Source organism: Corvus hawaiiensis, chromosome 5 (assembly GCF_020740725.1).
Source record: "Corvus hawaiiensis isolate bCorHaw1 chromosome 5, bCorHaw1.pri.cur, whole genome shotgun sequence".
Classification (NCBI taxonomy): domain Eukaryota; kingdom Metazoa; phylum Chordata; class Aves; order Passeriformes; family Corvidae; genus Corvus; species Corvus hawaiiensis.
This window is the reverse complement of record NC_063217.1, coordinates 6310308-6335234: the sequence shown is the minus strand read 5'-3', so window position 1 is coordinate 6335234 and position 24927 is coordinate 6310308. Positions and strand designations below refer to the sequence as shown.

The 24927-nt window shown below is 46.1% G+C and overlaps 2 protein-coding genes across 5 annotated transcripts; one reads left to right on the top strand and one right to left on the bottom strand.

The window, feature by feature from the left end:
* Positions 1-13: 13 nt before the first annotated feature.
* IMMT (inner membrane mitochondrial protein) lies at positions 14-21169 on the bottom strand. 4 transcript variants are annotated; one of them, XM_048304709.1, is made up of 15 exons: positions 21060-21169; positions 16176-16252; positions 15589-15778; positions 14111-14231; positions 11866-11946; positions 10696-10797; positions 10090-10226; positions 8973-9076; positions 6948-7083; positions 5792-5921; positions 4036-4050; positions 2795-3018; positions 1824-1955; positions 1305-1434; positions 14-964 (listed from the first exon to the last, which is right to left on the bottom strand). In XM_048304709.1, the coding sequence occupies exons 1-15, from the start codon at positions 21102-21104 to the stop codon at positions 357-359; spliced, it is 2232 nt and encodes a 743-aa protein (XP_048160666.1). In that variant the 5' UTR covers positions 21105-21169; the 3' UTR covers positions 14-356. The 4 variants fall into 4 exon arrangements, with proteins under 4 accessions (XP_048160666.1, XP_048160667.1, XP_048160668.1 ...); XM_048304710.1 differs by lacking the exon at positions 4036-4050; XM_048304711.1 differs by lacking the exon at positions 11866-11946.
* Positions 21103-24736, top strand: MRPL35 (mitochondrial ribosomal protein L35). The gene is made up of 5 exons (XM_048303887.1): positions 21103-21240; positions 22095-22407; positions 22496-22646; positions 23994-24138; positions 24375-24736. The coding sequence occupies exons 1-5, from the start codon at positions 21103-21105 to the stop codon at positions 24561-24563; spliced, it is 936 nt and encodes a 311-aa protein (XP_048159844.1). The 3' UTR covers positions 24564-24736.
* The last annotated feature ends 191 nt before the right edge of the window (positions 24737-24927 follow it).

Below are 24927 nucleotides of genomic sequence, written 5' to 3'. Positions count from 1 at the left end.
TTAAACAGCAGGAGCCAGTGGTTGAAGTCTTGTTTTATTCAGCTGACGAAGTGGCAAATGATTAATGGCAGGTTACAGACATTATTTTGGTTGGATCACAAGCCCACTTGGTAAGAGGGGGAAACATTAATTTTTACACAAATTGTAGGGAAGCTTCCTGAAGTTGGTTGTCATGACAACTCAAAACCAATAAAAATACAACAGGTGGTGAAATTAAATACAGTGCAAGGAAACAAGACGGTACCCGTGCTTTAACGCTTCCAGCCCCTGCCAACAGCTGTTTGAACCCTCAGGAGATCATGGGCTTTCTCTCTGGCACAGAACAGCTGAACTGCCTCCAAAGCTCCAATCCTAACTCACTGCACTTGAGTTGTCCCCAACCCCACAGCACTGGCGTACGCTGTCAAGATATCCACAATCTGTTTGGTTTCTAGGGTCATCCGTGCTTCCGTGAGCCAGTCCTGTGCCACCCTCCTCGACTCTCCTCGTAACTGGTTGACAAACTTGGCCGCCAGCTCCAGATCTCCATGTTCGATGCAGTAGGAAGCGTAAGACAGTAACTTAAACGTGTCGAGGTCATCGGGGCTGAGCTCAGCCGGCGGCTTCAGCTGCTGAGGGTGGAACAGCAGCAGCGACTGCAGGTAGGACAGGAAGTATTGGTACAGGCTGTTCCTCGTCTCGTCGATCATGGCCACTCGTTTAGCCAGTTTTTGGACTGTGTAGAACCGAGCTCTGAGGGCCTCCTCGCTGTACACGCCCCGCGTCAGGGACTCCTGCGGGAGAGCTGCTGTTAAGGCTTCCGTGAAGGCGTTGTCGGAGCAGCTGGCTTTGATGGCCTTCACCGCGCTCCCCAGGGGCTCCATGGGACTGTCCCCTGTGCCTGATCTCATGCAGTATTTGAGCGCTTCCACGGAAAGCCACAGCTGATGGGCCTTCCTGGCCTCCTCTTCTGCTACTGCGTGACCTGCAAGGGAAGCCAAGAAGGGACTCTCAGTTGGGGCACACGTGGCTTTGAGCACAAGCAGCAACAGCCATCCCTCTCCACCCTCTGCTTTCCAAAGCAGGTGCCTGCTCAACACATGCTCTAAGGCAAGTCTGTCCCACAATTCAGAGCAAGAACAAGACAACTTCTGGAAGAACCACCTTGCACTCACTCGTCTGTGAGTTGCTGGGTGCTCAGCAGTGTGGTAAACCCAGGCCTGTGAGCAGTGTGCCTAAGCCTGGGTTTAAACACCCAGGTTTGGGTAAAGGGCCTTTGGGGATCACAATTTTAGTCCTTAACGAAAGAGGAATTCAGTGCTCACTCTCAACTGCTTGCTCAATTCCCTTGAGCCTGGCGTAGGCAGTGTTTATATCCAAGGTGAAGTTGTCGAGCTGTTCCTGAGTAAGGCGTCTGAACTGCATCTCCTGTTCACTGAGCTTCTCCGACAGGTTCTGGAACAGAGTGCAATGCGTCTATCAGATCGGGAATAGCTGGTTAATTACATTTACCTTATTTTTAAGACACATTTCTATAAATCTCTTGTCCTTGCTAGGGCCAATACATACCGTAAATACAATGTACCAGTAAGAAACCTTATTGGGGTGAATTTAACAGTTACTGCACTTGTGTTAAAAATTTGTCACCTATAGCAAAAGCTTTTCAGACCAGTGTGACTAAAACCTACACATTGAGGCACTCTGTATCACCTCAAAGTAAGCTTGCTTCCCTCCCCAGCCCCCATTTCAATCCCCTGGAACATGGTTCAAGACTTGTTGCACGAAACGTGCTTTACAAGGGCTTAAATATCCCTTTAATTCCCCTGGGGACATTTCGTCCTTACCTGCTCAAATTCCACCTTCAAATCCTGCTCCTGGATCTTCAGGACGTCTCTGAGGTGGTCGGTGTGGGCAGCAGCCTGGCGCCGGAGCTGGGTGCGCATTTCATTCTCCATCACCTCTCGCACCTCTTCCACCTGCACACACACGAAGGGCGTTACTGCACCACTGCTGCTCAGCTGCTTGTCACACACACTGTCACAGTATCACATCAGTGATTACTGAGGGCACACCTTAGAGCAGTGGCACTGACAGAGCCTGGCTTTCATCTTAAAGACCTGCTGAGGTCCAGCTTTATAGCTGAGCCTTTCCCTAAAGATGTTAAGGAATAGATTTGTGGTCCACCATGTCAGTAACTGCTGGTTACTCAGTAGGCACTTAGTGCAGCTATCAAAACAGTATCTAAAAAATACAGTAACACGTCAAATCACAAACTCAGGTGTTTATAAACCAGCTTCCAAACCAAAGAGACTTTACCTTCTCCCTACATAGCCCTATAATGGCCACACAAGGTCAGATCCAACACCGAAATTCTTCTCTGTGAGGATGGTGAGGCACTGGCACAGACTGCCCAGAGAAGCTATGGCTGCTCCAGTCCCTTCTCGACATCATGCTGGATGGGGCATGAGCAACTTGGTCTAGTAGAAGGTATCCCTGCCCATGGCAGGAGGTTGGAAGACGGTGATCTTGAAGGTCCCTTCCAACCCAAATCATTTAGGATTTATTTTGACCCAGTAATCCTATCTCCAACAGGAGACAAGCAGCTTTACAAAGTCATTCCCTATATGAATTTTACCATTCTAACTTTGCAGGAGTTTCCTTACTCAACATCTCACTTTCATGTTTAACCTGGGGGTCACCCACATGAAGTCTCCCACTACTCAGAACATCCCAGTTGTCCCTCTGGGCATTTCCATTAACTCTTCTACCTCCTTTTTGAACCAAAGATTTAACCAGGTGCTTTAGGCCACTTTACCTTCTTATCCTGTTCTAGTTCAATCTCACTTTTGTGACGCTCCAGTGCTTTGGCCACGGCTGCCTCAAATGCTTTTTTGTCTTCAAGTTTCTGCTTCTCCAGGGCGGACTCGATGTGCTGCTGCTCCCTGACGCGCTGCTCCGCCAGCTCCCTGTTCAGCTGGTCGATGCGCCGGTGGGCGTGCGCGATCAGGGAGTTCAGGTCGTCTGTGGACAACTGCCCAGCTAAAGGCAACACAGGGCATGAGCGAGGGAATGGAAAACAGAAACTGCTGCACTGCTCACCTGCCTCCCACTCGAGCGCTCTGGGGCTCCCAGGGGTTGTTGACCACTGAGCTTGTTCTAGGGAAAGCTTCCGAGCACTTCAAGCCCTTGACCTGTGCTAATGCCCACCCGAGACCACTTTCTGAACTGTATTTTCATTCCAGGAGAGAAATTATCTTAGTTTCTTCCAAATTATTCGCAGCTACAGTTCACACTTCCATATCCATGTCACACTCAGACACTGTCAACAGCTCTGTCACTTCTTGGTTTTTACACCACCAAGTATTTCCCTTGTGCCAGCACACAGAGCAGCAGGGAATGTTATTGTAAGCGACAGCCAGAAGTACATTTTCTCTTCAACACTCCTCCAGATCAACTGCTCCTAATCAGATTCCTTACCCCAGATTGTACCGTTCAGGTTTGCCTACTCAGAGGGCAGCACAATTCACAACCACATAGTACCTGGGAGAGGAGGAGGACCCAAGCTACCCCTGCAGCACTGGTGACCTGAGAAGGGCTCTATAGAACGCTGCATCTCATTTTGCTCTGCCTGCCAGCTAAAGCAGCTGCATGGAAAACTGGGACTACTTGGGAAAGCATTCCTGCAGGGTCTAAAGCAAGCAAGATTGCATAGTCCTTCAGTCACCTTGCTGTTGAGTGCTGGAAAAAGACTGGCACAGGAGGACTTGGAGCAGTGATGCTCGTGTCCAGTGGGAAAACTGACCAGCAGCACCAAGCTCAGCTGTTGCATGTAACAGTGTTAGAAACAGATCAGTTTGTGGTTTAAGCTAGGTGTGCAAAATGACTGGAAATGATCCCAAGGCACACCTCACACAACTAAAATGTTCTAGGAATGCTACATTTCACCCCATTGTTGATACTACCTGTAACTTAGAGTCATGCCCCACACAAACAAAGGACAAAGGACAAAGAGAAGAGATTACTTTCACGGGACCAGAACAAGTGACAGTAACTCACCTAAGTCAGCTATCTCTGCAACAGAAAGCAGACAGGTTGGAAAAGTTAATGCACATTCACTACAGGAAGGCAGACATGCAAAAGTAAAATAGAAATCTAAGAGCTTATCTACAGTGAATTAAACGTGAGACCAAGTCCTTAGGAATTCAGGAAGAACAGTATGTGGAGTATAAAAGTCTCTGTATTACAGGCAAGATGTAGCCCAAGACACCCAACCACTAAAACCACCCTTGGAAACCCAGAGATGGACATTTAAGTTCAGCCAAAGCAAGGAACAGAAGTCTGAAGTAGAAAAGTGCAACAGGACACTGGAAATTTTAATCTGACTTTTCTAGGTTCTTACACACAGAAGCAGTTGGCCAAGAAACAAATTCCGCAGTGGCAGTGAGAGTCAGGGACCCCAACAAATCTGTCCCATGTGCTTCAGTAGGTCACACCAGTAAGAAATGGGGCACATGGAAGCTGCCAGGAGCTTCCCTTTCCTCCCACAGAAGGGCAGTGATCACAAAACCCAAGATGTTCTCCTTTTATCCTGTGCAAGGAAAGGCAGCTCTATCTGCAGGGAGCCTAAATGAGTGATTTTTCTTCAAAACTATTAACACCCCAAAAGCAAAGTCCACAAACAATTTGTTAATTTCATATGTTTTCCCCACATATACCGAGTGTGTGCTTTGCTCTTTTTTAAATGAAAACTGACCATTCCAAAGGTCTGGTGTATTCGTTTAGCCAGGAAAATGATTTTGTGCACTAAGGTCCACATTTCTAAAGCATAAAGTAGCATTAAGAAAGTTTGTTGTAATTCTGCATTGTATTCTTCAAGAAAATATTAAGGCAATACTAACACCACTTTTTTTTTTTTTTCCAATGGCAGTTATCACTTCTATAAAAAAAATCTGTAACTCGGACATAAAGCCTTGACAGCTGCCTCTGAACACATCAGCTAGAGAAGTCTGAGATCACATAGTACATTATGTTAAACCCCGAGTGGAAGTATCTGGGAAAGCTGGGTTTTTTTAGGCAATTAATTTTTTTGAACTACCACAGGCAGTAATTGCTCCATGAGCACACCACACATGGGTTCTGGCAGGAGCTCATCCACAGTAATGGTGAACACATCCTACCTTCTGCAGCTCTGTTTGTCTTTAAAATGAAAGCAGTTAAGGTGAGCGAGGGAACCTGTGGCAAGGAGTGTGCAGGGAGCACTACTGTGGGTGAGCTGACTGTTCACTGCTTTTGTGCAGCACTGAGTTGTTAAAGCTGCATTACTCTGTTAGTTTAATTCAGAAATAAAATGTACTGGAACAGGCAGGGTATGAGCAAAGAAATCTCTCAGTTTCAGAGATGATGTAGAAAAACTCAGGGAGTTCTTTATCACCCTGTAACAATGGTGTTTTATAATACCTCTCATCACAGAGTCAACCAAGCATCTGATCACTTATTAACACAGATCTGATCGAAATCTGGAACGACCTGGCTCCCTTCCTGAAACACCAGGGAGGGGAGAGATGTTCATACAACCATATGATATTTATCACAGAAGAGCTACATTTTGTGACAATTCCCATACAGCACAGGTAGAACTAATCCTCTTCATAACACCTGCTTTAGATTATTTAATTTAGTTGTGAAATAATTTTCACTTCAGACCAACCAAATACTGTGAAAATTTGAAAATTGGAATGCTGGACATTGAGTGGCCAAGCACTACAAACCACAGTGCACCAAGCATGAGGTAACCCCGCAGTGGGAGACTTACTCATCCCCTTCCAGCCAGGCTTGACATCGGGGGTGATGCTGTCGAGCTCCCGCTGGAACTCCTCTCTGGCTCTAGCCACCAGCTCATGGTACTGAGCCACGATCTTGGCCTCAGACTGTGCTGCCTGAACCTGGAACAAACAACAATGAGATTAATTTGTTTTTCAAGGCAAGGATTGAAATTGAAGGCACATATAATTTAAAGCCAAGCCCTGGGATACCGGCACATATCACCCCCCCCAGCCCAATCATAGGAAAATCACTTGGGAGAGAACAAAAACCCACCCTGTGATATTAAACCTATTGTACACAATAATTATGTGCTGGAACTATCACTAATCCATTTTGCCTCACATGCCCACTGTAACTACACAGCCAGTCCGTAGCCTGGACAGGACCAAGAGTATCTTGAATTCAGTTTCTATCTTAAACCATCTCCAGCTCCTTTTCTCTGCTCACAGCCATCATACAGGCCTAGTAAGCGATGCCTGCGATCGCTGCCTTCCTCAGAGAGTTCTGATGTTCCCACAATCGGGCTAAATTCACTCCAAACACACTTGATGAATTACCAGCTGTCCTGCAAAGGGAGATAAATTTCACCTTTACAATTCCTTCCCAGTCTTCTGAACTGCAAAGTGATTTACCCACCAAGTCATTACCAATGAACATTGAACTCCTCCCTAACCTTGTGGTAAATTCACCTTGGAATCAAGTGGGAAGAATTACAAGTTGCCAACAGAAAGGACTGGCACCATCAAGCCACCTGGAGACTCTTTCAAGACCACGTTCAAGTTCTCATGAAGATCTTGCCATGTGTGATTACTGGCAATATCACCAGCTCAAAGACTGAGTACAGCTACAAAAGGATGGATTTACACTTTACAATGCACTGGAAGTGGTCACAGCACCAAGCCTGTCTGAGCTCAAGAAGTGTTTGGACAATGCTCTCAGGCACAGCGTGGGATTCTTGGGGTGTCCTGTACAGGACCAGGAGTTGGACTCAATGATCCTGATGTGTCCCTTCCAATTCAACATATTCTGTGACTCTGTGAAATATTTCACCCCCTGCAAGGGATTTGGGAATGGGGGGGGTCTGCACAAGCTGCCAAGGAGTCCCTACTCTAGAGACAATTATAATCAGCCTGAGGAAGCTTTACCTTTTTCACCACATTGTCCAAGTCCACAATCATATGATGGAGATTTTCTTCTGCAGTGACAATGTGAGGTTTGGCTCCTGCCAGCTGAGACTTCTTGGCATTCTCGATTACGCCCTTCATCTTCTCTAACTCCTCTCTGAAAAGAGAAGCAGCTGCTAAATGTAACACATAAAGGGCTTATCACCTCAAAGAAAATTTACTTTTTGCTGTTGGTATTCACAGGAAGAACTACTGGGTAACTCTACTGCTGCTTCCTATCTACCAACTCTAAGATGCTTTGACTAAGGATTATTTTTTTCCCACAGCCTGAAACCTAAAGATGTCAGTGTGGCTATTCCACGTAAAATAAGAATTATTTATACTGCAATTAGTACTCAGGATTTAGCTGAAGGGAAGATGGAAGTTCACTGAAAGGAGTTAGTATTAGTAAAACTAGGTTAAGAGTTAGACAGCAGACATTTCCAGCACATAACAGCAGCAAGGAAACATTTTTAACAGAGATGGCTTACGCTTGCAGAAGTGTTTTGGACATGGTGACTGGTGGAGATTAATGAGGATGGGAAAAAATTTATAGTGCTCTGTAAAGATAGATTATGGTTTTTTGTAATTAGGAAAGAACTGCTTTCCTTTAGCACAATTGGAAATCAAGGAAAAAGTGAGAAAATGTTCCTTTTCCAAATCCATTCAAATCAATGGAGGTTTCCAATGACCTCATTAGAATAAGGAACAAGCTTTAAAATAAGTTGATTAAGAAAATAAATAAAAGCAAAGATATCCAGTAGAGCAATAGAGAATGAAAGCTGGTGGATGTGGGGTTTGCATTAGCTTTGCTTTAACAATGAAACCTCGATTACACCTCCCACTAATTTTAGTCAGCACCGCAACATCGAAGATAAGTGAAGTTTATAATATGATAGCAACCATGCAGCTTCAAGGATGATGCTACCCTCTCAGCCTCAGAAGTACCAAAGGCTTTCCAGATTTGTTTCTACCCTCATTACAAGGGCATCTTGGAGATACTGTTGTCATTTTATTTCTGCTCCTCCAGTGCCTGCAGACCACGCTCGCAGCACATCAACACAGCTCATACAGAGCCCTGGGCATGAGCAGTGCTCCCATTCAGAATTCAAGTTTTTCTTAGACATGTGCTTAGTGAAAATCTAATTGCTTAAAAGCAATTCTGTGGACACAGGGAACTGCCAAAGGATGCTGCAAGGTTTAATGTTTCATTACAACTAAAAGCAGCTGGTGATGTTACTGACTCAATACACAGAGTGTAGTCATGGAGACATCCTCAAATGGTTTGGGCTGGAAGGGACTTTGAAGACCATCTTGTTCCACCCCCCTGCCATGGGCAGGGATACCTTCCACTAGACTGGGTCACTCAGAGCCCCATCCAACCTGGCCTGGAACACTTCCACAGATGGGGCAGCCACAGCTTCTCTGGGCAACCTGGTCCAGTGCCTCACCACCCTCACAATAAAGAATTTCTTCCTAATATCCAATTGAAACCTGCCCTCTGTCAGTTGAAGCCATTCCCCCTTGTTCTGCCCTTGTAAGAAGTCCCTCTCCAGCTCTCTTGTAGCCCCTTTAGGTGCTGGAAGGTGCTTGAAGGTCTCCCCAGAGCCTTCTCTTCTCCAGGCTGAAGTCCTTACAATAGGTTTATTATGAACAAAATTATTCAACAATACTAAAGTGACAGTGGATTTTGGTTTTTTTTAATCTTACTTGAACTTATCAGCACTCTACCTAAGTACTACGGAGATAAACAAGCTCTTACAAGAACAGAACTGTTTCAGACTCTCTGGTACAGGGAGGACTTTGTGTACAGGCATCCACGGTTTACACACATCAAATTAAAATGCTCATGCTAATGAGTATTAAACTGTTTTTTGATTTGGCACAAACAGATCATTCAATATGAACACAGGCAACTCCAGACTTTCCAGAAACTCATCTAGTGTTTGCCAGCCCTGACATGAGCAATGTAACTTATTACTCCAAGACTTAAATCAAGCAACTCACTTGGCTTTCAGAAGGGCGTCAGCAGCTTCATCCACTGCTTTCCTGCGGTCCTTCAGCGCATCCTCCAACGTGCGCCACTGGGAGGATTTCTTCTCCCCAGCGCCCTGGGAAGCAGAGATTCCTCATTAGAGTCATTACAATCACTAAACAAGAGAGTTACCATAGAGTGAAAGCCTACAGAGATTCACGTGTCGCTGAACATTTCCCTCAAACTGAGCACCATTCTTGTGCCTTTCAACAGCACAGCTGGAAGCTTTACAAGTGATGTCTCTCTCCCAATTTTGTTTTAGTTTTGTTTGATTCTTAACGTTTTTTTTCCTGAGCCACAGACCTCTGTCCATGCAGAAGAGCTTACATGAGGATCACTGTATGGTGCACAACATACTGTGGGGAAATCTCCTCAGGTACTGAAGTACTTTACCAATACTTTAAAATTGCTTTTAAACTTAATACTTAAAGTACCGTAATACTTTAAAGTGGGTAATTTTAAATTAAGATTAGTAATTAAGCTTAAAAGCAATCTTTTGAGGCAGTTATTTTACTAACTACTAGATTAACTCTCAAGTACTTGCTTGGTTGCCCACATGTCCCTGCTACTTGATTAACAACTGAATTTTATCTCTGCTCCAGAACTGAATGGGCAGTGGCAGTTCCACACAACTCCAGCATGAGCACACCAAGACCACAGATGTTATCATTTGTACATCTCCTTCCTATTTCCTGACAAGAAACAAACAATCCAGCACAAGGATGTTGGCAAAGGGAATAAGTTCAGTGGAATTATTGGGGCGGACAGCGTGACCTTAACTAGGTAAAAAAAATCTTGGGAATTAAAATAAAATTAATTAAAATACAGTGAAAAATCTACTAATGTCTTAACTTGAATTTTTTCCTTGCAGAAAGAAAACAGAGGAGTTGGGGAAAAAAAAAACCCAACTAAATTCAAAATCAAAACTATTATTTGGCTACGCCACATTTCACAAGTGGAAAGGTAAGTTAAAACTGTGATAAATGTAAAGGCACTGCAAGAAAAGATTCCAAGTTTATTTTTAACTGAGATTAAAGTTTTGCTGAACACAATGAAAAAGAAAAAATTGTACCCAGTTGTCCAGTTTACCTCAGAATCATCCATGGCCTCTTTCAGTATTTGGGAATGGGCATTCACTGCTTGCACAGCTGACTCCTGAGCAGTGATAGCCTGAAGGGTTACACGAGCAGTTGTGTTTAGGGCTCCTTCCAGAGTTGCTGCTAGGGCTGGAAAAGAAGTTAAGTCAACTAAACAATAAAGAACTTTATAACTAGTAAAATGACATGTTACATTCTCCGTGTCTCTTTATATTATTTTCCATGACCTAAAAGAGCTGGTCAGTTTGGGAACTAAACAGCAGGCTACAGAGCAAGGTCACCAAAATGCTCTCCTCATTTAGAGCAGGGGTATTAAGGTACAAGTCTGCACTTAGAGCAACACACTACCCAGTGGAACACCTTTCCCATGGGTTTGCAGGTATATCCCATGTTCACTTGTTCTAATGGCTCTTAAGAGAAAACAAGTAAATTTTCCTATCTTCCTTGAACCTCGAAGTCCATTCCAACCTCAAAGTTTCCATTGTTCTTCAATTCTCAGTTACTTCTGAGTGGGTGGAAGAAGCTTCACCACTACTCCCTCTGCCAACTCAGCACAGGGACAACAGCACACACAGGAACAGTGACAGTGTGGACTTACCTGATACCTTCTCTTGCTCCTCTTTGTCTTGCTGGGCAAGCCGGGCTGCAACTTCTTCTGGTGGCCGTTCTTTTATAGCGTAGGAACCTGCCTGTTCTTTACCTATTCAGAAGTAAAAAAAGAATCAAACTGTTTAAGTGAAGAGTCCAAATTAGTGTGCAGAGGTTATTTGTAGGGAAGTAACTTTAACAAAACTGAATTTTATAGTTGGTATCACTTTGTACATCTGACTTCTGCTCAAAGCCATGCTGAAACTACCTGAAGAATCTTTATATCCATAATTGCAAAGGCCATTCTCATAACTTAAAGACAACTGCATGGACACCTCACATGCATTTGGAGACTTTAAATTGTCTAGTTACAAAATTACACAAGATTCAGAAGTAAAAGGCAAAGCAAGAAGTGAGAAACACTTATAGAGCCAAGTTTAAATTTCAAGTGAATGAATCTCTGTTCTCGACTATTTTCAGTTCTCCTCTGGCATGCTTACAGAGCCCAACCAAAACAATGAAGGATGAGTGAGAAGGCTATGGTGAATCACTATTAAACTCTATTCCTTTGCCTATGGCCACTTAAATTGCCTTTAAGAGTGAGAATTGACTTAACTAATGCTCTCAAGACCAACAGCAATCTGAACTGAGGTGAGAGCCCAGAGCTCTCAGCCTCAAGCTGCGACAAAACCCATCAGGTCAACTCTGAATAATGCTGATGTTACTCTGCAGCATGTACTTATCCCTGGCATGCTTTCTAAGAAATGTGTTGATACCTAAAGGAATTAATATAATATAATCTCATCTGGAAGAGACCAACATCTAGAGGCTGGTGTCTCTTGTTGAGTTTAACAATAAACACAGTTTCTTCACTTGGCCCTGGGCAGAGATGCTCTTCTGAACAGCAATCAGAAAGCCACCAAGAGCAGAGGCAAACTAGAATGTGCAAGTTCAGTTCAGCATAAAGTCAAGTTTTGCTCTTGTGCTCACACCTATACCTGTCCCAAGCATCAATCTCCGCTTCTCACCGTGTTAAAAATCTATTAACAGATGATGGAAGTTTTCTGCAAAAGGCACAGAAACTCACACCTTCAAACACTGACAAATACCAACACAGAAGCAAGAATGCATGCATGTGAAACTATAGGACTTGGGTGTTCTTTTGAATGATTTTTTTCACCTTCTTCAGTCTGTATCTCCGGAGCTGGCACCGACACGGCTACCCCTGTTGCAGAGATGATCTGTGCTGCAGCCTTGCCTGCTGTTAAACACAGTTGCAGAACACACCAGTTAGTACAGCTGGGGCGACGGGCTCCATCTGCCAGAGGAGGACAGGCCAGAGCATCTTCGGCCAGGGGCCTGCTGAGCTGGTGAGGAGGGGCTCAAACCAAAGCTGCTGGGAGAGGGGACCTTGGAAAAGGAAACCTCACTTCACAGAGACATGGTGGGATGGCTCCAGTGACTGGAACGTTGGAATGGAAGGATGAAGGCTCTTCAGGAAGGCCTGGCACAGGAGATGAGGAGTGTGATCACCCTCTCTATCAATGACCACATGGAGCTCTGCCTGGGGATGGATGAGGAGCCAACCAAGAGTTTATGGGTCAGGATTAAAGGGAGGGCAGGGATAGGTGACATTACAGTGGGGGTCTGCTACAGGCTGCCTGAGCAGGATGACAGAGTAGATGAGACCCTCCACTGAAGGACCAGCACTGCTGAATAAGGGAAGAGCAAGTGACATCATCTCCCTGGACTTTTGAAAGCATTTGCCACTGTCCTGCATGACATCCTTGTCTCAAAACTGGAGACATGGAGCAGATGGATAAACCACTGGCTGGACAGTCACACTCAAGGCGTTGCAGTCAGTGGCTCAATGTTCAAGTAGACACCAGTGATAAGTGTGCTCCTCAAGGTCAGTTTTGGGAACAGGACTGTTTAACATCTTTGTCAGTGACCTGGGCAGTGGGATTGATGCACCCTCAGCAGGTTTGCTGATGACATCCAGCTGAGCTGTGCAGTCCCACACTGCAGGGAAGGGATGTTCATTCACAGGGACCTGGACAGGCTCAAGAGGTGGGACTGTGTGAGCCTCATGAAGTTCAACAAGACCAAATGCAACATCCTGCACCTGGGTCAGGGCAATCCCAAGCACAAACACAGGCTGGGGGGAGAACAGATCAAGAACAGCTCCCAGGAGAAGGACTTGGGGGTGCTGGCAGAAGAGAAGCTCAAAATGACCCAGTCACGTGCACAGGCAGTCCAGAAACCACCTGTGTCCCGGCTGCATCCCCAGCAGCGCAGGCAGCAGGTCAAGGGAGGTGATTCTGCCCCTCTACTCTGCTCTGGTGAGGCCACACCTGCAGTGCTGCATCCACCTCTGGGCCCCCAACATAAGAAGAACATGGACCTGTTGGATCAAGTCCAGAGGAGGCCATGAAGATGCTCAGAGGGCTGGAGCACCTCTGCTATGGAGTCAGGCTGGGAGAGCTGGGCATGGTCAGCCTGGAGAAGAGAATGCTTCAGGGAGACTTTCTAATACCTTCCAGTACCTACAAGGGGTTACATGAAAGCTGGAGATGGTCTTTTGACAAGGGCATGGAGTGACAGGACAAGGGGGAAGGGCTTCACACTGGCAGAGGGCAGGGTTAGATTAGATGTTAGGAAGAAATTCTTTATTGTGAGGGTGGTGAGGCACTGGACCAGGTTGCCCAGAGAAGCTGCAGCTGCTCCATCCCTTGAAGTGCTCCAGGCCAGGTTGGATGGGCCTTTTGGGTCTAGTGGAAAGTGTCCTTGCCCCCAGCAGGAGGTTGAAATTAGATGATTTTCAAGCTCCCTTCCAAACCATTCCACGGTAAGTGCTATAATGTACTAACAGGGATATAAGACTTAATTTTTTCCTCTGTAGAAACATACTAATTGGATATGGATGTTATTATTTCCAGAAGAAGATGATTTCCTGGATAAACAGCAACAAGATATTAGTTACACATACACAGAGCCATTAGCAATAAACATAAAAAGACATGACAACTGCTCCTCTCTAAATGAGTTCCATTTGATCTGGCTTTACAGTAGCCCAGTAATTATCCAAAATTAAGTGTCTTGTGCTTGCAAGAGCCTCAGTCTCCAGCATCTGAAATTCTCTTTCTGCTGAGTCTCATATCTAAACTATGCAGGTTAGTCATTATTTATCTTAGATTCCAAATATCCTACAAAGTAAACAGATTTCCTAAAAAAATGGGCAAAAAAAAAAGCTAAAGCCATTTTAGGCAAGTGTTATGACTTGGAAAGAAAAAAAGATTAATTCTAAGAAATTACAACATTTACCTTCAACCATTCAAAGGACAATTTTAATCTACTCTAACATATATGATACAAGAGATTATTATGTCATTTGCTTCTTTATACGTAACTTTCTATAAATTTACCTCCTTTTTCCTCTGTAGGGCCAGTAGCTTCTGGTTTGCCTATCTGGGATTTGGGAGCAGGCTGTTTAGACTCTTTCATTACTTCTGCTACAGATGAGATCTTCAGTGGACCTTGATGGATCTTAAAAAGTCAAAAATAAGAAATATCATCAGTTTTTCAAACAGCTTGGATTTCACCAATTCCAGTGTAATGGAAAAGAACTTTTCCATATCCAGGTGTCTGTACCATAAATCAGAGCTTCAAAGTACACATGAAAATAGCAGCAAGGCCATCTAATTTCTTGACTTGATTTTTAATACAGAATGAATTTTTACAATTTTCACCTCTCCAAAAATGCAAGTAGAGTTGTGGTGGTTTTCGCTATAAACAAATATTTATTAACTTATGCATAAAAAGCAGATAATTTAATGCCTCAAATATTCTGAACACTTCTGATTGCATTGAATGCAGAAACCCTAAGTTTGGCTTCACTGATTTCCTTTTGAAAGCCTTCAGATGCAGGTGGTTGGGGCAGATACTACTCACACAGAGTATTGTAACTTTTTATGATATTAATTCCTTAATATCCATTCTGGAAAGTCACAAGGTAAAAATAAAAACATCTGGGTTAGAGCCATGACTGGGAAGGTGATAACTCTGCTGATAAATCTGGTTTGCAAAATTCCCTAGTGCCTGGGAGGCACCAGGAGCTTGGGTGATCACACAAAGTGTAGCTAAAACAAGAAGAGAGAGAATTTTGTTGACTGATATTCCCCTACTCGTTAAGAACAGCTTTCTTAAAATCCAATAAAAAGTATTTTGGGTTTCCTGAAGGCCAAAAGGCTTCTGAAAGCTCAGAAAAACCATGGCCAGAGCAGATTTTCAGTATTCTTGATAACTGGGAAGTGTTTCCTTTCACACGCAGGAGCAGAGAAACTTCCAGGTTCAATTTCCAGAGTTGTGCCAAAGGCAGTATCAGATTTTCCCTTCTGCAGGATCGTGCCACTAAGGTTTCCAAGGATGATGCTTATACCTAGCTCTGTACCATTCAAATCTTTACTCATTCAAGAATGTTTTCAGTCCTCTTTAAAATAAGTTCATTTAGAATAAGTTTTGTAATCCTACTACACCACTAACTACACTAAGCCTCTAGTAAAGCAGTTAAATTCCAGCCTGTCAGTTGCCTCTCCCTCTCTCTCTCTCTCCAGTTTATTTCTGAGTATAAGCAGAGCAGCTATTCAGGTGGGATTCTATTAGATTATTTTACTGTAAATAAAAGTAAGTTTTACAACCCACAGACTACAATCATAAGATGATAATGGGAAACATACAAGCATCACTTATGCAGCACAAAGTAGTAATTCTTAAACCTTCTCAATTTAAGGAATCTTAATTCTTAGCACACAGCAAAATTAATCAGAATTTGAAACCTAAGGGCAGACACTCTCTTTAAAAAAACAGAAAAATGAATGTGTGGGGGTGAATGGCAAACACTTACTGGTTTCTTTGGCATTGGTGTGCTGGAAGGTGCAGGGCCAAGTGCCATCTCAAAGAGTTTGTCAGAGTAGGGAATGGCCTTCTCCACACTCTCCCGGAATTGTCTGTCATAGCTGGCATACAGGATGGTTCCACCTATCCCTCCACCCACGAACAGGAGACCTGCACCAACGACTTTGCCTACAGAAACACTGAGGAGGAAAGAAGAGTGAAAGGGATGTAATTATATGGCAAACATCGAACAGTTTGTGAGTCTTCGGCTTACAGCTGGGGACCACCACTCTGTTCCAGGAGCTGCCAACAAACCCAGGACCTGCTCTAAATCACCTTCACCCCAGTACAATACTGGTTAGTGACTAGCCCAAAGGTATGATGGCAGCCCACAACCTCCCTGATAAATATTGATCATCTTCATTTTCTTCATCTGACTGAACCAAACAAGGAACACACAAACCCATGAGAGTAAGAGTTACTCCACACAAAAACCCCACTGCCAGGAGTCTGCTCTCATGTGAAACCAAGGAGCAGATTCCCTCTTGGTCAATGCACCAGCAGAACCAGTTCCACCCCCCAAAGCCCGCTACGTACCCGGACTCTCCGGAGTGGGTGGCATATCCGCGGTACAGCCGTGACGGACGGAGTGAGGCTCTCACACACCGGCTGTTCTGCAGGGGGAGGAGGCAGGGGTCAGCAGTGAGCACAGTGAAGCATCTCCCCCCTCAACAGCAGGACTGGGCTGGTTTGCTCCATTGCCGTGTCTTGAACGTGTCTATAGGAAAGCTGGGAGCGGCACTAGGACAGCAACACTGGACTCTTTTCCCTAAACACACGGAGAGCTTTCCCATGTGCAGCTTCCAGGGTCAGGCCTTTTTAAGCAGTCATTAGGAACTTTGAAAAATGAGAAGGAACAAACCTCTACCCAGCTTATTTCTGCATTTACTTTGCTGATTTATGTTTCCTACCTCTGGTCTGGGTTAGTTCAGATGTGCTTCAATCTCACGCACTAGAACGGCTCAGTGTGAGCAGGGCAGAACACAACAACAGCTGTTTAAATGCTTAAAACTATTTTTAATTCTTAAGATATACGAGCAATTCTCCCTGAGCTTCCAAACCAAGACTTCTTCCTTAAAAGAATTAATAACATGTACACTTTGCAGACAGATATCAGATTATAACATAAATTAAATTAGTATATGAAGAATGATATTTTATTATATTCTACTTAACAAAATCCACAGTACTAAGATTTTTATCTTCTCTGAAGGACTGGTTAAGCTACTCTAAGCCTACAGAAGAAAACACACTGTCGCCCTCAGATGTTTTTTTCCCCACGTGGGAATTACTAACAGGGAAATATAGGACTCATAAGAAATTGAAACACAAGGCACAAAAAGAACTTTTCCTACAGTTCAGGTATTTTGCCTTACTGGGAATTTTTTCTTTAAAAAAGAAAAAAACTGGGAGATGCTTCACTACAACATAACCCCAGAAGACAAGTTTCTCTATTTCCTTTTGCACATGGCAATAACATGTACAATTTCTGTGGTTTAGGTCCCATCCTTGCCCAACAGCATAGACAGGAAAAGGCAGGAACACTGCATTCTTATTCTTTCCACAAAGGCAGCCAAAACACTTTTAATTAGTAGCAGGAGCACATGTACAGCAAGAGGAAGTGTGCTCCTCTTACCCCTGAGACCTTCAGGAGCCCTCACTGTGCTCCATGGTTGGTTTTCTGGATTGTGATGGATAGAATGGGCAACAAAGTAACAAATATATTCCCTACTGTTTTTGATTATCTGACTTGACTGCCCCAGGAGCACTTACTGAGGCTTCACTGGTCCTTTCAAGGGGAATTTCACTAATAAAAGCCTTGCAAATAATTTTGTTATCAACTTTTGAACATGCTCCTGACTCTCAGTATATCCCAATTACACTGTGAAGCTCAGGAGGAGCAAAATAATCCAGCATTATGCATACAGCTCAGTTCAATAAAATGAGAAGGGGAAAAACCCCTGATTTTCTATTCATCAGTTCAGACTGAATTTCCAGTCCCTTCCAACACTTTAGGATTAGGCTATTTTGCCTGGTGCACCCCTGGAAACAAGCCATCACTTCTGAGCTCCTGGCCAGGCTTTCTGGAGGTTATCCCACCCTGCACCACTGTCACTCCCACATCCTTGCTCGGGCTGGACTTGCCTTCTGGGCCAGCTCACCCTTGTCCCTGCTGGCTAAAACCCCTACTCACACCTAGTGATGGCAAACAACACCAGACCCATTTAGCTCTACACCTTCAGCAAACACATCAGCTCCTGCCCTTGGAGTCACCAAGGCAGAGGAGAACACCTGCTTCTCTTAGCTCAGCATTTATGCTTTATACAGCAGGAAGGGTTTTTTGGAGGGATTATTGATTTTAGTCCAGATGCCCTTTGGACCACATGATCTTTCAAGATCTCTTCCAAGCTGGACTGTTCTAGATTTAGCCAAATCCTCACTTCTATTTATTTTTCATCAAGATGAGAGGAACCAAAACACAGGCCTTCCATCTACGGCATTGGGACCCTCACACATGCAGCAATGGGAGCAATAATTGAACCCAAAACAAGCCCTCACCAACTCCATCTTTCAAGACACTGCAATAAATTTTCATAGCTGGCCAGTGGAACAGCAAATCAGGAAATCTGTAGGTATCCATGTTTTATGAACAGAAACCCAAGTTCAAATTTCCTCCCTCACATCCAAATACACTAATACCTCCAAAAATCACTGATCTTTTAAAGATCAATTTTTAAAGAAGCATTGTGCTCTTTTGGCCACCATAATAATATTGCTTATATTTGCTGTACCACCATAATTTGGAAACTTGCAGGTAGTTTCTAATCTCCCCTCTGTGTAATTTCCAGGAGTTTGTAAATTTTTAGACCCCTGTTATTTATGTGTAGTAATGCCTCAAAGAATTTGGGAGAAATACATCAGACATGCTTTGCTGTGCCCTGCGAAAGGCAGAAATAAACCAATTTCTGTCATGCAGAAGACAGAAAATTCTTTGGATGAGGCAGCACAGACACAGCAAGGATGCCCACAGTAAGGGCACTGCAGGGCAGCTGTTTCTGTTTCTTTCTCCTCCTCCAGCAATTCTGCATAATATTGGTTTCACTCAACTTCATAAACACTTATTATTTTACATTCGTTATCTACTATTTAATCACCATGAGAATCACTTTGCAGGGCACATCACACCTTCACTCTGGTTAATATTATGAGCCCCAGTGATTTAAGGACATTTAGGGATATCCATGTGAGCTCGCCCTGGCACAGTGCTCAGGGGAGGTGAAGCACAGCAGAACATCATTAAACAAATAAAATCTGCCTTGCAGGTTTATATTTCATGTGTAACTTTAAATAACCATGGACAGGACACACCATCCTCTGTTCCTTCAGTCCTTGTTCAACCTCTCTTGAGCACCAGGCTCGAGCATCCTGATCCAGAATTTCTGCAACGTGGAATTCATGCACTTAAACAGAAAGAGCAAACCAGAAACTTTAGAGAAGTTTTTCTTCATTAAGACAAAGGTCGATACAAGAAGAACATCTGACCACAGAACTCTGATTTCCCACCACTCAAGACTTCTGCCAAATATCACACACTTTTACTAAAAGCCTTGTTTCTTTTTAAAGAAAACTAAAAAAATACTTCAAGCAAGAGAAGTAGCACATGTAGCAGAAAACATTTTTGAAATTGAAATGATGAAGAACCCCTTCTCTCAAAGCCACAACTCCAATTTACTTGCTACAAGTTTAGTGATGTTCCACGCACAGAGCTCACAGTAGGAATGAATTAATAAAGTTTTTCCAGTCTCCACCAGAAGCTCTCTGGTAGAGATAACAAACTTCACAGAGTGTTGTGGCATCTCTGTGTTTGCACAGCTCTTAGGGATAAATTCTTCCCTGTGAGGGTGGTGAGGCACTGGCACAGGTTGCCCAGAAAAGCTGTGGGTGTCCCTCGAAGTGTTCAAGTCCAGCTTGGACAGGGCTTGGAGCAACCTGGTCTAGTGTAAGGTGTCCCTGCCCATGGCAGGGGGTTTGGAATGAGATAGTCTTAAGGTCCTTTCCATTCCAAACCACTCTGTGACTCTTCCACTAAATATTTATAGCCCGATGACCAACTTCCAGCTGCAAACCACCACCCTGCCTGTTCCGGAGCTGTACAGTCATTCCAGACACGTTCTGCTAAAGGCCGAACACATGCAAATGGCCTCAAGTGATAAATATCTGCCAAAGCCTGGTTTCCATCTTCTCAACTTCCAGATGAAACTTTCCACAGCCCGGCAAACCCAGAGCCTTTTTTCAGTGGGCATCAGGTGACCCAAGGACTCTCCAGCCTTACAGAGCAGCAGAGGAAATGCAGCTGCTGCAGTGGGAAAGGCTGGAGCTTTAGAGGGGAGAATGTACAGCTTCTCCTTTGCTAAACCGTGTGAACAGAGGGTAATGAACACTGGGGTGGAGAGCAGGATAAAAAAGCGATCTAATCAGGTTATATTTTATCAGTTAAGAAGGCAGCTGAAATACAAGCTGGGGCCTTGGCAGGGGAGTCACTCTCACCTATAAAACCCTGTGGCGTCCTAAAGTTGGCCTACTGCTTTAAAAAGGCTCCACAGCACATCATCATCCTTATCTCTGCTGATAAGGAGAGGCAAAGGTCCAGGACACACAGCACGAGTCCCACGGGCACTTCTGCCCCCGGCATCGCGCGCTGTGTCCTCCTCGTGTCCCAGTGTGCGGACAGAACGATCCCCTTGAACATGAGCGCTGATATCACTCGTGTCCCCACGCTACACACCGAGACCCGCCGCTTCCGACCCTGTCGGCGGCCAGACCCACCGGGTCCAGGCGGGGCTGCTCAGGAGGCCGCGCCGGGGAAGGCAAGGTCACGTCCTTTCCCGCCGGGGAGCGCACCCGCCACCCGTCCACCCGCCACCCGCGCCGAGCCGGCGGGGCGTGCGCGTCCCCACCGAGCCGCCACCACCCCCCCGGCCGCGCCCGCGGCTCCCGGCGCTGCCCCGGGGTCTGGGCCGGGCGCGGCGGAGCGGGGCAGCGGGCCCGGCGCGGCCACGACGGCCGGGACTACAGCCCCCAGCAAGCAGCGCGGCGCCCTCGCCACCCCGTTAAGGACTACGAGTCCCGGAGCGCCTTGCGGCGGCGCCTCTCTCCGTCCCGCGCTGTTCTGCCGCGATGCACGATGGGACTGGTAGTACACCTCACCAACCAGCGCCCGCCCCCCGCCTCCGTTGGCAGTCGCGGCCGCCCGTCAAAGGCTGCGTAGCCAATGGCGGCCCGCGCGTGCGGAGTCATTCAGCGCGCGCTGAGCCGCGGTCACGGGGACTCCCCCCTCCCCGCAGGCCGGGTTCGGCCGCACCGGTCGCAGGGCTGGTTACAGCGGGGGTGGGTCGCGGGGCTCCCCCGGGGAACGCTCACCTGCTTGGCCGCGGCGAGCCCGGCTCGGCGGCACACCCGCAGCATGGCTCGGAGCGGCGGCCGGCGCGGCCCGCGGGAAGGCGCCGTGCGCGGATCCTGCCGGCGCCGCCTCCGCCCCCCCCCCCCGCTCAGCGGGCACTGCGCCTGCGCGGGCGCTCCCGCCCCGCCAGAGGGCGGCCGCGTGTGACGGGTCGCGCATGGCCAATGGGAGGGCGGGGACGGGGCGCGCGGCGGCGGCGGGGCGGGGTGGTGCCGGCGCGCGGGGGGCGCGTGCGCGGAGCGGGGCCCGCGCACTCCCGGGGTTCGGCCGGGCGGGGTCGGCCGGCACAGAATAGAATAAAATAAAAACCAAAATCACAGAATGGGCCAGGTTGGAGGGGACCACAGCGGCTCGTCTGGTCCATGCTCCCTGCTCAAGCAGGGTCATCCCAGAGCACATGGCTGCAGAGGATTGCAACCAGACAGTTCTGGAATATCTCCAGTGAGGGAGTGTCCACACCCTCTGTGGGCAGTCTGTTCAGTGCTCGGTCACTCCACCGGGGCTCGGTTCTTCCTCATGTTCAGGTGAAACTTCCTGGGCACCAGTTTTTGCCCAGTCCCTTAATCCCATAGCCCGGCACTACCGAGCAGAGGTCGGTCCCTGCTCCGAGCCCTCCCTTCAGACAGGGACAGACATTGATGAGGTCCCCCCTCAGTTGTCTTTTCCCGAGGCTGAACGGCCCCAGGTCACTCAGCCTTTCCTCAGGAGAGAGATGCTCCAACCCCCAGTGTGAAGCTAACACAGCACATTTTATAGCATTTATTAACAACTTACAGGTGTAATCTTTCACACCTTCTCTCGCTCAGAGCTCTCAGAAGCCATTTTTATCTCATCCTTCAACCAGTCCGGCCAGATTTCGGAAGAGAACAAAAATAGCATACATCCGTAATGTTCACAAACAATGAGTAAAATCCACTTGGTGACTTTTTGCGAGACTTTAGTAACAGGCTTTAAAGTCCCTGGGGCGAAGGGCGGTGTGTGCCTGTAACCCAAAGGTGGCGGGTGCGCGGGAGGACGGAGCGGGACCCGGCCGGTTCCGAGGACGGGACGGACGAGGCGGGCTCCGGGCGGGTGCGGGACCCCGGGGCCCGAGCGGCCGCAGGTGCCGCGGGCAGCCCCCGTGGGCGGGACCCGGTTCCGAGGGCGGGACGGACGAGGAGGGCTCCGGGCGGGTGCGGGACCCCGGGCCCGAGCGGCCGCAAGTGCCGCGGGCAGCCCCCGTGGGCGGGACCCGGCGCGGCCCCGCCCGGCGCAGCGTGGCCATGGCGGCGGCGGCGGCGGCGGCGGCGGCGCGCGGGGCCCTGGCGGGTCGGTACCGGGGCGGTGTCGGGGCGGTGTCGGGGCTGGGGGTGTGTGGCTGGGACGTTTGTTCTGAGGCTCTCCCGTGTCCCCGCAGGGATCCTGCGGCGCTGGGCCCCCCGCGCGCTCCCGCTCTGCGGCCCCTCCGCTCGGTGTTTCGGGCACGGACCGGCCCCGGCCCCGCTCTGGACCCCGCGGCTGCTCGGCGAGAACCGGCCCCGGGCAGGGACGCCCTCGGTGCTCAGCAGGTGCGGCTGCGCGGCTTCTCCCTCGTGCCAAAAACCCTTAAAAGGGGGTTGAGGTATATGTGGAGGAGCTTCAATATATATCGATATTTATATATGTGTAATTATTATATATTTTATTTATGTATCTTATGTACTTCATATATATGGTATATTTTATATAAAATATAAGTAATTTGAAAATAAAATATTTTCCAAATTACATCAGTAAATATATTTAAGAATATATTTTTACATATATTTTTACATTATTATGTTGCACGTCATATAATATGTCATGTCCTATAAATTTATGTCTCATATATACATTACCCATAATACATTAATATAGCATCATGTGTATTAATTTTGTATTATTTTTATATAGTCCATACTTTATATAATGATTTGTAGTATTATATATAATATGTATGTAGTGTACATATTGAAACTCCCCCGTATATACATGAATATCATAGACTCATAGAACATTTAGGTTGGAAAAGACCTCTAAGATAATCAAGTCCGGCCCTTAACCCAGCACTTCCAAGGCCACCACTTAACTGTGTCCCCAAGTGCCACATCTGCACAGATTTTACGCCCCTCCAGGGATGGTGACTCCATCACTGCTCTGGGCAGCCTGGGCCAGTGCCTGACAACCCTTTCCCTAGAGTCAATCTAAACCTGCCCTGGCTAAACTTGGGGCCATTTTATCTTGTCCTGTTGTTTGTTTCTTGGGAGAAGAGACTGACCCCAACACCCATATACATATAAAATACATACATACACACACACACACACGTATAGTATATAAATCTCAGTCTGTCACACTTGGGCACTTTGCACTCTGCAGTGGGTCTGTGTTAGCCCCAAGCCTCCCACTTCCATCACCATTAATGCTTGAAGCAGGAAGTAAATTAGGATATTCTTTGCAGCCATATTTTACAGTTAGTCTTGTCATCACTACTGTTTCTCTTGCTGCTGATGGGTGTTGGACTATATGATTTATGAGGTCCCTTCCGATTCAAACTATTTTGTGATAAATATTCTAAAAGTAATTTCTGAATCCAAGTAACAGCTGAATATTGGCTTCTGAATGTTTGACTGCTTTTAGTAGATTAAAGAAAAAAGGTGCTCTGTGTGGAATAATAACTTTGAGCTGAATTTTGAGAAGTCTAGCCCTGAAGTTGGTGTTCTACACTCATTAGGTGCTGTGCTGTAATATTAGAGGAGTCCTCATTACCCTTCAAACAAGGCACAGCCCTTCTGATCTCTCTATGTGTGATAAAGGCAATGATTACTTTTAGAAAAAGGTGTTTCATTTCCATTCTATTTTCCTCCCTGTTTTGGGGTTGGTTTGGTTTTTTTCAGTGTCACACCCCTACTTCCAAGTTTACTCCAGCAGCCAGCAAGGACCCTTACCTATTGCAGCTTACGGAAGGGAAAGAGGAAAAGTGTGAAATCTGTGGTCAAAAGGTTCCTCCGGCTGCACAATGGCCTCTGGGTTAGGAGAAAGGTGAGATTTTTTGGATAATGAGAGCCTGTTCTTTATAGTCAGTGTAAAATGTAGTTGTTTTCCTTCCCTTGGAGGGCAGTGGCTGGTATAAAATGAAGAAAAGCTCTGTAGAGAGACTCCCATTTTCCTGAAAGGAGGGGATTTATCCAGGTTTGCTGAGCAGTGTGGCTGTTTGTGTATTTGCAGTGACCTGCTAAGAAGTGGATGTTTTTTGTGTGTGTGTTTTCTCCTGACAGTCTGGTTACAAGAAGAAACTCTGGAAGAAGTCGGCTGCCCAGAAGAAGCGTTTGAGGGAGTTTGTGTTGTGCACGAGGACACAGTGTAAACTCCTGGATAAAATGACCACTTCCTTCTGGAAAAGGAGGAACTGGTACACTGATGATCCCTACCAGAAGTACCACGACCGCACAAACCTTCGTGTGTAGAAATCCTGGTTTTGCACATCTCTAGGAAAGGGGGAGTGGTCATGTGGCATGGTCTGAATTTTGGAACGTAAATCTGTAATACCTGTAAGTTTTTAAATAAACATGTGCATATCATCTGAACAGAATTATGGGAATCAATGCCCAAAATAAAGGAATACTCAAGATTGTCTTCATCTGCAGTTTGTGTTTTACTTAGCAGAGGTCAGGCTGGTCACCTACGCATTCTGATGTCTGATGGTTTCCTGTGATTGTCTAACATGGAGGAATATAGTCTAAATGGCACTAAAAGTGAATAATTCAACATATTTAACCTTATTTTTTGAAAAGAAATATGTTTAAATAACCCCAGGACCTATTTTGTTGT